Source organism: Dipodomys ordii, unplaced genomic scaffold, assembly GCF_000151885.1.
Source record: "Dipodomys ordii isolate 6190 unplaced genomic scaffold, Dord_2.0 Scaffold9, whole genome shotgun sequence".
NCBI lineage: Eukaryota > Metazoa > Chordata > Mammalia > Rodentia > Heteromyidae > Dipodomys > Dipodomys ordii.
The window spans coordinates 13,465,412-13,477,452 of record NW_012267225.1 but is presented as its reverse complement, the minus strand read 5'-3'; the positions used below and the strand labels follow the sequence as shown (position 1 = coordinate 13,477,452).

The 12,041-nt window shown below is 41.2% G+C and overlaps 1 protein-coding gene across 1 annotated transcript in view; it reads left to right on the top strand.

Moving 5' to 3' along the window:
• Nucleotides 1-12,041, top strand: part of Prkdc (protein kinase, DNA-activated, catalytic polypeptide) — a 195,355-nt gene that overhangs the window by 174,505 nt on the left and 8,809 nt on the right. Inside the window, exons 72-79 of the mRNA XM_013009243.1 lie at nucleotides 327-487; nucleotides 3,755-3,966; nucleotides 4,282-4,369; nucleotides 4,463-4,606; nucleotides 6,625-6,691; nucleotides 8,981-9,048; nucleotides 9,660-9,880; nucleotides 10,363-10,455. Of these exons, the coding sequence (XP_012864697.1) occupies nucleotides 327-487; nucleotides 3,755-3,966; nucleotides 4,282-4,369; nucleotides 4,463-4,606; nucleotides 6,625-6,691; nucleotides 8,981-9,048; nucleotides 9,660-9,880; nucleotides 10,363-10,455 (1,054 nt within the window). The remainder of the gene's footprint in view (nucleotides 1-326; nucleotides 488-3,754; nucleotides 3,967-4,281; nucleotides 4,370-4,462; nucleotides 4,607-6,624; nucleotides 6,692-8,980; nucleotides 9,049-9,659; nucleotides 9,881-10,362; nucleotides 10,456-12,041) is intronic.

Sequence of the window (12,041 nt, the reverse complement as noted above, 5' to 3'; positions counted from 1 at the left end):
TACCTATAATCCTAGCTACACTAGTGACTGAGATCTGAGGATCAAGGGTCAAGCCAGCCTGACAGTCAAATCTGAAAGACTCTTATCTCCAATTAACTAAAAAAAAAAAAAGCAGGAAGTAGAGCTGTGGCTCCAGTACTAGCCTTGAGCAAAAAAGTTAAGGGCAAGTGTGAGGCTCCTGAGTTCAAGTCCTAGTACTGGCACAAAAGAAAAAAGAACAATAGCATGATAAAAATAGCCAAAAGGGAAAATTGTTACCATTTGTCCTGTTGATAGCCTGTCAGTGGATGTGTTGATCATTGTTTTCCTATTTCTCTCCTTCAAAGTTACAGATTCTGTAGAACTGGAGACTTATCCAGCACTTGTGGTGGAGAAAATGTTGAGAGCTTTAAAATTAAATTCCACTGAAGCCAGACTCAAGTTTCCTAGACTACTTCAGATCATAGAACTGTATCCAGAGGAGACCTTGAGCATAATGACAAAAGAGGTTGGTAACCTAGTGTATTTCCAGAACTTAATAAAGACACTCACATTAATGGCTCAAGTAGCAGGGCACCTGTATGGCAATTGCAAAGCCCTAGATTCAAATCCCAGTACCACCAAAACAAATAAAAAGAACACATTAGTCAGTGCCTTGCACATGCTGCAGCTTTTTCCAGACAGCATTTAATTCTGCTACATTTTAATAACAGAGAAAGTGTGTGTTTGCAATTACGCATTTTTCTCTGTGGATATTTGTAACAATGCTACATCTGAACAAGTGCCTGAAGACATCAAGGACCCAAAAAGTTGTGTCTGGGGCAGAGACAAGCTGTTTATTACAAGTATAGCCCACATGAATGAAGTTGCTGTCTGTAACATCTGTTGATGCCTTGTGTTCAGTTGTTACTTGGCTAAGGGAGATGACTAAGTTTCTTTGCATCCCACCTCCCACTGAGGCTAGTACTTGTTGATGGCACCATGCCCGCAGGACCTGAGTGAGGTGTTTGTGTTTGTACACAGAGCAGCTTGCACCTCTGCCCGAGTTGCTCCTCAGCCTCCCTGGGACTGTACCTCCTGGATGTGCTCCTGCCCTGTGGGCACTGTCTGTGGGGAAGACTGTACCTGCGAAAGTGCACAGCTGTTGCTTTGGAGATTTTACAGAAAGATCTATTTTAGATTGATCTTTGGTCTGTCTTAGAAAATAGGACCAAGTTGTGATTTGAAAATATAAGTTCAGAAAGGCTTGACTGGCACACTGTTAAGTTTTATGTTATTTATTTATTTTCTGTGTTTTTCTTAGCATTGGAAATTGAACCCAGAGCCTTGCCCATAGGCTCTACTCCCTGACCCACACCCTAGGCCTTTCTTTTATTTTTATTTTGTTTTTATGATAGAGTGAGTCTGCCTGGGCTAGCCTTGAACTCATGATCCTCCTACCTCTGGCTCCCAAGTAGCTGGGATTACAAATGTGAGCCACCACTCCTGCTGTGTTGCAAGTTCTTAAACAGTACTATCTCTGAGCTGTGCAGATCTGGTATGGTTATCAGGGCTCTTAACTGTACATTTCACTTCCTGTGGATTTCCATTAGTAGGCTTTGCCGACAGGTCTTAAACAGGACAGTAAAGTAAATTCAGAAATGCCAACTATGTGTTTTTCTTTTTCTTTTGGCCAGTTCTGGGGCTTGAACTTCTGGCCTGAATGCTGTCTGGAAGTTTTTTTTTTTTTGCTAAGGCTAGTGATACCACTTGAGCCACATCTCTACTTCTGGTTTTTTGGTGGTTATTTGGAGACAAGAGTCTCAGAGACTTTCCTGCCTGGGCTGGCTTTGAATCATGATCCTTAGATCTCAGCCTTTGGAGTGACTAGGATTACAGGCCTGAGCTCCATAAGTTCTTTTTGCTCAAGGCTAGCACTCTGACACTTGAATCACAGCTCACTGAGGTTAATTGGAGATAAGAGTCTCCTGAACTTTCCTGCCCGATCTTTGAACCTTGATCCTCAGATCTAAACCTCCTGAGTAGGTAGGATTACAGGCATGAGCCACCAGCTCTTGGCTATGTGTTTTTCTTAAAGATAAGTGAGGAGGTAATTAGGTAACCTTTATGGGCTTGATTTTTTCCTAATGTTTTATTTATGTATGGAAAAATTCATTTTGAATTTGTGTTTTACACACCTTTACTCCTATCACAGGGGAGGTCTGGGCTAAATAGCAAGGCCCTATCTCCGAAAACTGAATGGATAGCTGACTTAGTTACTCAAACATTATTTAGTGTTGTTATGACAGACACCTTGTGGTCTTACTCCTGCTGTCTTCACACATGCTGCCCTGTCCTCAGTTAACTAGGTACAGCTAGGAAGCTCCTTATGCTAGCAATGCAAAGTATATCAGGGTTTGCCTTGAAAATAGCTCCTTTAAAAAATGAGAGGAAAGCATGCATACATTTTCAAATGACTACTAAGTTTAGAGACAAAGGCCAGAAGCTATTAAATGGAAGACATTTCTCTTTGTTTAATTTTAAATTTTATTGTAAAGGTGATGTGCAGAGGGGTTGCAGTTACCTGATTCAGGTAATGAGTACATTTCCTTTTGAACGCTGTTACCCCCTCCCTCGTTCTTTCCCACTTTTTCTCCTCCCAACTTCCCTCCCACCAAAGTTGTATAGTTCATTTACAACATAGTATCCAGTGGATTTCACTGCTGAATTGGTTCACCTTTTGTCTCATCATTTCTGTGCTTCCTCTTCCCCTCCCTAAATCAGATAAACTTTAGACCAGACAAAGGGTATAAAAATCAAAAGCAACAGACCGTAGGGAATAAATCAAAGAAAAAAGGAAAGAAGAAAAGAAAAAAAACTGCAAACCTCTTACTTCCATTTCTTTGAGTTCTAAATGGAAGATATTTCGATGTATATTATACCTAAAAGATCTGCCAAATGCCATAGGCACAATTTAAGAGAACACTAAGAAAAATAGATGAAACACAGAAAACTAACATCTGCATCTTCTGAAATAAGTGGTTACAAAAGACCAGTAGAAAATAGCTAACAGAAAGGTATATATCTTTGGGATATATACCTGTACCCAGCTCTGTAGGAGGTAGAAATGAGAATATTACAATTTGAGGGTAACTCAGACAAAAAGACAGTAAGATCTTGCCACAGTAAATGAGCTCATTGTGGTGGTTCACACCTTTAATCTTTCATCATAGCTAGGTAGGAGGTGGAGGTAAGAGGATGGTGGTTCATTGCCAGGCTCAGGCAAAAATACAAGACCACAACTGAAAAGTAAAGTAAAAATAAAAGTGAGCTGCTGTTATAGAGTGAAATAGCTGGGTGCTGGTGGCTCACGCCTGTAATCTTAACTATCCAGAAAGCTGAGATTGAGGATCATGGTTCAAAGCTGGCCCTCGCAGAAAAATCCCTGTGAGACTATTATCTTCAGTGAACCACCAGAAAACTGGAAGTAGCGCTGTGGCTCAAAGTGGTAGAGTGCTAGCCTTGAGCAAAAGAGCTCAGGGACAGTCCCCAGGCCCCACTACCGACCAAAAAAAAAGTGTGCTAAAGCTATGAAAAGCAGCAATATGTCAAGGCTGAATTCATTCTGGTAAACAAAGACTATGTGTTCTCTTGCACAGGAAATGTCTGGAAGAATACAGCAGTCACTTAATTGAAAGAAATCCAAGAAATATGAAATTTTATTTTGTATGCATGATGTTTTGGACAGATTTTAAGTATTTTGTTTATTATTAAATTTCAACTATCTGTGTTTTAGATGTCTTGCATTCCTTGCTGGCAGTTCATTGGCTGGATCAGCCACATGGTGGCGCTACTGGACAAAGAGGAAGCTGTGGCAGTGCAGCCTACTGTGGAAGAGATTGCCAATCACTACCCACAAGCAATCGTCTATCCTTTCATAATAAGCAGTGAAAACTATTCCTTTAAAGATACTTCTGCTGGTCATAAGAATAAGGAGTTTGTGGCAAGGTGATATTATAGACTATTGAGTTAATTGCATACTACAGAGTATAAAAAGGGTGTATGGTAAAAGCAAACACACAGAAACAAATAGCTTTGAACTTTGTGTGAAACAGAAAACTTTATCTTCTCTTCTCAGTGATCCTATGATCATGATTATGATCTTAGATAATCTGTTGAGTCAAGCAGAGTAAATGAGATACATATACGTGAGTGATTATATGTAGTTGTATATATATGTATATATTATATCTATCTGTCTATCTATCTATGCCTTGATCTTTGAAGATCTTTGATTACCTAAACTTGTCAAATTTTTTATAGGATCAAAAGTAAGTTAGATCAAGGAGGAGTGATTCAAGATTTCATTAATGCTTTAGAACAGCTCTCCAATCCTGATCTTCTCTTTAAGGTAGGAGAACATGTTTTGACACATAAAAACAGACTTGCAGCCTGACTTGATTCTTAGTCTTTTTCTTTCCCTCTTTCTCTTCTTTTCACACAGGACTGGGTTGCTGATACAAAAGATGAATTAGGAAAAATTCCTGTAAATCAAAAAAACATTGAAAAACTTTATGAAAGAATGTATGCAGCTTTGGGCAACCTGAAGTCGCCAGGCCTAGGCCCCTTTAGAAGGCGATTCATTCAGGTGAGGAAGAACACAACTGCTATGATTATACCACAGCCACTTGGAAAATCACTATTCATGTTTGGTGGCTTACTGACTGACAGTTCTGGCTTTAGAATGCCTGTTGAATTTATGAACTTGCTTTACATCTTTCTGAGCTTTCTGCAAGGTGCTGATAGAATATGTTTAGTTTGGATGGTGGTGGATAGGTATACAGACTTCTACTTGCTCATTCTGAGATCGGAAGGTTATGTAGCTTAATATTCCTTAGATGATTTGGATATTGGATCAAGAAAATATTTTGTTCTTAGTTGAGTTGATTAATATTCCCAAGCAGCACTGTTACACAGGAGTAAGTGCTTGTAGATACAAAGACAGACTTAGTTTCTAAGGTCAGGAATTATATGACAACTACTTATAAAAATCTGCTCACAGAACAGTGTGATAAAAGATATATATTTTCAAAATTATTTTAGAGCCGGGCACTCGTGGCTCATACCTATAATCCTAGCTATTCAGGAGGCTGAGATCTGAGGATTACGGTTCAGAGCCAGCCAGGCAGAAGAGTCTGTGAGACTCTTGTCTCCAATTAACCACTCAGAAAACCAGAAGTGGCACTGTGGCTCAAGTGATAGAGCACTTGCCTTGGGCTGAAGAGTGCAGGGACAGCTCCCAGGCCCCAGAGTTCAAGCCCGTGACTGACGAAAAAAAAAAAAAAAATTCTAGAGTTTGAAGGAAAACCATTGTGTTTGGAGGGAGTCCTGGGACAAGTGGAGCTTGCAGTGGGCTTGATGTGATTCCTCGCCTACATAGGCACATATAGGCACTGTCTCCAGCATGCTTTCCTCCTTAGTGCCTTCCCTGACCTTCCTCCTTCCAGTCGTCCAAAACATTTTCACCATTCATTTACACTGACTTGTTTCCCCCAGTCTTTGTCAAACTAACATTTATTCATGAAACATGAAGAGGAGCTGGGAAGGTGGCTCAGTGGTAGAGTGCTTGCCTTGCATACATGAGGCCCTGAGTTCAATTCCTCAGTACCACATAAGCAGAAAAAAGCTGGAAGTGGCACTGTGGCTCAAGTGGTAGAGTGCTTGCCTTGAGCTGAATTGCTGAGGGATAGCACCCAGGCCCAGAGTTCAGGCCCTATGACCGCCCCCCCCAAAAAAATAAAATGAAGAAAGTTAAGGGCATAAAGGAGAAGTCCTGGCACTCAGGTTGGCAGTGTTGTCCAGCCCACCATCTTCAAGACAAAAGAGGATCTTCATACATTGTGGTTTTTTGTAAATAACTGCTTTGTAAGTAACTCAGGCCCTGAGATCAAGACCTAGTAGCAATGTGCCTGGGCTGGACACTGTCCCCGAGCATTTGTGCTCAAGGTTAGTGCTCTACCACTGGAGCTACGGCTCCACTTCCAGTGTTTTGATGGTTAATTGGAGATGAGTCATGGACTTTCTTGCCCTGGCTGGCTTTGAACTGTGATTCTCAGGTCTCAGCTTCATGAGTAGTAGGATTATAGGCATGAGCCACTGGCATCTGGTTGAATGGGATAAATTTGATCAGTAGAGATTTCTTTGGGTGGGTCATTGGGTGTAGTTTGAGTTAAAGACATGAATGCAGGAACAATCAGGACTACTTACGATGTCATGTGACTGGGTAGACATCTTTTTTTTTTTGCCAGTCTCTGAGCTTCTTTTTGCTCAATGCTAGCACTCTACCATTTGAGCCACAGCCCTACTTCCAGCCTTTTTTGTTTATGTGGTACTGAGGAATCAAACCAAGGGTCTTGTGCATTCTAGGCAAGCATTCTACCACTAAGCCTCATAAGCCTCTACATAGACATTTTAAAAGTGCAGATAACACCACACAAACTGCGTAGTTTACTTCACATCCTGTTGTGTGCTATAAGTCCTTGAATAGACAGCAGGAGTTGTAATTACAAGAGGTACTAGTTTGAATTTAAAACTAATGGGGTTTAGAAATGATAAAACTGTTACAAAATTTCAAAATACTGTTATTAAAACTGTGCCTGGATTTAGTTTTTGCTAGAGCAGGGGCCCACACAGTTTCTCATTAAACACTTGCATTTTCAGCTCTGCAGGTCATGTGAGTCTGTTTCCAGAACTTGCATCTGTGGTCTCTGTGGGACGGCAGCTCTAGACAGTGCTGTGGCGGGTGGGCCTGCCTGGCAGCGTCCAGCCAAACCCCATGTATAAAAAGCAGGCAGTGGGCTGGATGTGGCTTGTGGACCAGGCTGTCAGAACCTTGCTGTAAAGCCAAGCTAGAGCTGCCTTGCCCAGTGCAGATAAGAACCAGGAGTGGGAACTGGATGTGGCTTCTCACAGCACAGGACCTGGCTTTGTTCATGTAAGGGTTTCATTTCAATAGCAGCTTTTTCCTACCCTTCGGTGGCTCGTACCTCTATGAGACTTAAAATAGCCTTACTTGGAAAAATTGCACTCAGTAATACTGCAGAAATCCCTTTGAGTTCACGGCCACTCTTTTCCTGCATTGGAAGACTCTGCTCTAAAAATGTGTCCATATACACTGACTACTAATTCTTCCCTTGTCTGGAAAGCAATTCACTATCAGAAAATGTTCACCACTCCATTGGGGAATGAAATCTTTGGGACTTAATTTCCAGTACTATGTTTACTATGGAAGAGTCCAGAAATTTGTACTTTGTATGAGCTCAACAAATAATTTTAATTAACTTATTTATATAATAACTACCAAAATAAATTGCTTAAATTTTCACTTTAGAAGATTCTTAAGATATTGTGTCTTTCAATACTGTCATTTACTGGTTACATTAGGAAAATAACAAATCTTTCCATTGTATTGTAAAAATTGCATAATTTTTTGTTTTGTTTTGTTTTTGTCGGTCTTGGGGCTTGAACTCTGGACTTAGGCGCTGTCCCTGCACTCTTCAGCTCAAGGTGAAAGCTCTACTGCTTGAGCCACTGCACCACTCCCAGTTTTCTGGTGGTTAATTGGAGATAAGAGTCTCATGGACTTTCATGCCTGGGCTGGCTTTGAACTGTGATCCTCAGATTTCAGTCTCCTGAGTAGCTAGGATTACAGGCTTGAGCCACCGATGCCCAGCAGAATGTTTTCTATACTTCTACTGGACTGTACTGGTAACTTTTGTATGTACATCATGTTGGGAATAGAAACCAAGGCCTTAGGCATGCTAAGGCAAGTTTTCTACCATTGGTTTCTACACTGTAACCAACTTATAGATTAAACTGTTTTGTGCATTTCAATTTTTTGGTAGTGGACTTATCTTAAAGCATGTCTTTCATTTATAAAAGGTTTATGTTGTAGAATTAGTTCTAGACTAAGATAAAGACTTTTTTTTTTTGTTGCTGGGGAGGGAGAAGTTTACGTACTAGTGCTTGAACTTAGGGCCTGGACACTGTCCCTTAGCTTTTTTTGCTCTACAAGCTATAGCTCTGGTTTCAGGTTTTTAGTGATTAATTGGAGGTTTTAGTGATTAATTGGAGTCTCTCAGACGTTTCTGAGTGGGCTGGCATCATTCCTTAAACCTTGGATCTCAGCTTCTGAAAAGCTAGGATTACACTAGTGACCAGCCGAAAAGTTTTTAAATTAATGCTGTTCAGGTATATCTTGATAGCTATTAAGTACTTTTAAAAGCCTTGATATTGCCAGGTACCTGTGGCTCACACCATAATCCTAGCTACTCAGGAGGCTGAGATCTGAGTACTGCAGTTCACAGCTAGCCCAAGCAGGAAAGTCTGTGAGACTCTTATCTCCAATAAACCACCAGAAAACTGGAATTAGTACTGTGGCTCAAGTGGTAGAGCACTAGGCTTGAGCTAAAAAGCTGAGGAACAGTGCCCAGGGCCAGAGTTCAAGCCCACAAGTGACCAAAAAAAAAAAAAATCTTGATCAAGATTATTTAAGTATAATACAAAGAAAAAATTTATGCATTCCAAGATATACTGCTTCTAGGGGCTGGGACGGTGGCTCAGTGGTGGAGCGCTTGCCTTGCATGCATGAGGCCCTGGGTTCGATTCCTCAGCACCACATAAGCAAAAAGAAAAAAGCTGGAAGTGGCGCTGTGGCTCAAGTGGTAGAGCACTAGCCTTGAGCTGAAGAGCTGAGGGACAGCACCCAAGCCCAGAGTTCAGGCCCCATGACCAGACCTCCCCCCAAAAAAAGAAATTTGTCTAACTGGAATAGGAAACTATCTTCCATTAATTGGCTAAATTGACATAGCATTAAAAAGTAAGTACATTTTCTTTAAATGAATACTTCAAGTCATAAATTGATCATGTCCAAAGAACATTTTTAGTAAATCAATAGATAACTTTAAAACATGCAGACTCTGTACTAGTATATATGTAAGCAAGGCTTTGTGGTTTACTTTAGGTCAATATGATGGCAAGGGAAAGCCACTGCCTGAATACCATGTACGGATCTCTGGGTTTGATGAACGGGTAGGTATGAGGGTCTGTGACCACTCTCGTTGTGGTGAGGACTTTCAATGTTAATGTGGGAGTGTTGTGTTTGTCTCTATTAAGTAAAGGGATGGGTAATTTCCCATGCGGGTCTCAGATTTTATGAGATCTTCCTACTCTACTATTGACTAAATTTCTTTCTATAATGTTGCCAGTGTGTCAACGTCAATCATGTTTAAGGTATATAGTAAACTCACATGGTAAGTTCCATGCATCCATTATAAGGAACAAGGGAACAAGCCCAAAACAAACTTTGAGTGTTCTTACAAATGTTGAGAGATAGTGTATCTTAAAAATGAGTTTCCAAGTTTTCACTGTCCAGAGATTTCCATAAAGTGAGACCGTTCCTTTTTTTTTTTTTTTTGAAAATGCAACAGCAGGGGCTGGGGATGTGGTTTAGTGGTAAGTGCTTGCCTAGGTTGGATTCCTCAGTGCCAAATAAACAGAAAAGGCCAGAAGTGGTGCTGTGGCTCAAGTGGTAGAGTGCTAGCCTTGACCAAAAGAAGCTCAGGGACAGTGCCCAGGCTGAGTGCAAGCCTCATGACTGGCAAAAAAAACAAAAAACATGAATAGTTTCTTAACTTTTGAAGGTAAAAGTAATGGCTTCCTTGAGAAAACCGAAGCGCATCATCATCCGAGGCCATGATGAGAAGGAGTACCCTTTCCTTGTGAAGGGAGGTGAGGACCTTCGGCAGGACCAGCGCATCGAGCAGCTTTTCCAGGTCATGAATGTCATCCTCTCCCGGGATGCTGCTTGCAGTCAAAGAAACATGCAGTTAAAGACGTACCATGTTGTACCCATGACCTCCAGGTGCGGCCCCAGTGGATGTGTATGTGTGGGGACAGAGGAAAGAGAGGAGGCAGAGATGGATAGAGGGAGGGGGTTGGGGAAAGTAGGATGGGGAGAGGGAGAAGGAAGGAGAGAGAGAGAGAGAGGGAGGAAGGGAGAGAGAGAGAGAGAGAGAGAGAGAGAGAGAGAGAGAACCAGGAACATGAAGAACCCTGCGCCTAGAGAGAGAGAGAGAACCAGGAACATGAAGAACCCTGCGCCTGGTCCTGCGGGACTGTTCTGCCCTGAGGTGGGTTTGGCACGTGGGACACGTCAGTGCCTTAGCTCTTACACAGCAAGTGCAGGCTGGATGTAACAGTCTGAGGCAGTGGGATCTGCACAAGGAAGATGTGAAGAACGAATAGGGAGAAATCTATTTTGTTTTCAGTCTCCATAACATTTTTTCTAGTGAAGAAAGAGCAACTGCGTTTGCATTTATTGATCAATTCTATTTTCCTTTACAGATTAGGAGTAATTGAATGGATTGAAAATACTCTGACCTTGAAGGAACTTCTTTTGAATAACATGTCCCAAGAGGAAAAAGCCGCTTACATGAGGTACTGTACGCTGACTGCTGCTCCTCAAGTGCTGCTGCCCTCCTTCTCGCTCCACCCACATCTCATGGGTGCCTCTGGTCCGCTGGCGTGTGGTACTGTTGTCTCAACTACCATTTCCATTCATGTGACAGGACCACTTATGATTGTGCCTTCAAAACCGCATCCTGGCCTGTGCTTTATTTGCCTCTGGTGGGGCAAACAAAATGAATGGATACTAAAACAGAGAATTAGAATCATTTCATGGTACTGAACACTAAATACTAATTGTATATGTTGTACAGCTTTTTACAGTATTAATTTATTTGGGGGAAAAGAAAATAAAATAACCAAATAATAAGATCAGTAATTAATATGTAATCGATTCTGGGTTCTATATTATAGTTTCAATTCCTAATGCATAAACTCATTTATTTCTCATGGCATTTATTTCTCACTTATTTCTCATTGGCATTTTGTACTGACATGGAGGCTAAGGTCCAGAAAAGCTCAGTAACTCATTACTCAGGACTCTCAGCAGCAATACTGGGATTACTAGTGATTTTAAATACACCATAGTATGAATACTTTTTAATGTTCTCTGTCCTTCTCTCCATTTTTCATGTTTTCTAAGATGAACACATATTTTAAGCAGAAGTGTTGTATTTTTATTTGCTCTGTGCTTCCATAAATGAAAATAACAAAAACATCATGGAAGACATGTTACCAGCCAACACTTGACTAGCTTGGCGACAAGCTGTAGAATGAAGGAAGAGGATATGGCTCAAAGTCATGGCAAGACCTAGTTGTCTTTATTATGCTCCTTGGCTTTCTGGAAGTACTCAAATAGTTGCAGTATTTGCCTTAGTCAGGATCAGTTTCCATACATTCAAGCATATTCTCTCATCCAACCTACATTCCCAGGTAATAGTAAATAGGGCAACATTTGCTGATTTTTTTCTTTTTTTCCCTACAGTGCAGAAAATAGGATCCTTTTTTGTTTTTTGAGAGTGTCACTGTGTAGCCCAGTCTGGCACTGAACTCATGATCTTCCTCTCTCAGGCTCCCAATTGCTGGGATTATAGAATTGCATTATCACACGTTACTCCCACCATCTCCTAATTCTGCACACCTAAGTCTTATCCCAGAGTTACTTCTCCTTTCTCTGGAAGACAGAGAGGCTTATGAATACAGATTCCCAGTATCAATTCCAGGTCTTTGTTTGGCACTGGGATTTTTACACAGGATGGGAGTCGAACTTGGAACCTACCCTTTCCCCACTCCCAAGCCTCATTTTGTGATGTAGTCATGTGGAACCAAATGTTGTGGGAAGTTGGAGGTAAACATGATTACCAGTAGAGTTGAAAGTGCTTTTCCAATACAGAATGGCACAAAGTACTTTGATTACCTTTTAAAACCAATTGCTTCCAGCCTCCCATTATTAACGTTGGAAGTATTAAAAAAATAATAATTTAGGGGCTGGGAAGGTGGCTCAGTGGTAGAGCGCTTGCCTTGCATGCATGAGGCCCTGGGTTCGATTCCTCAGCACCACATAAGCAAAAAAAAAAAAAGCCGGAAGTGGCGCTGTGGCCCAAGTGGTAGAGTGCTAG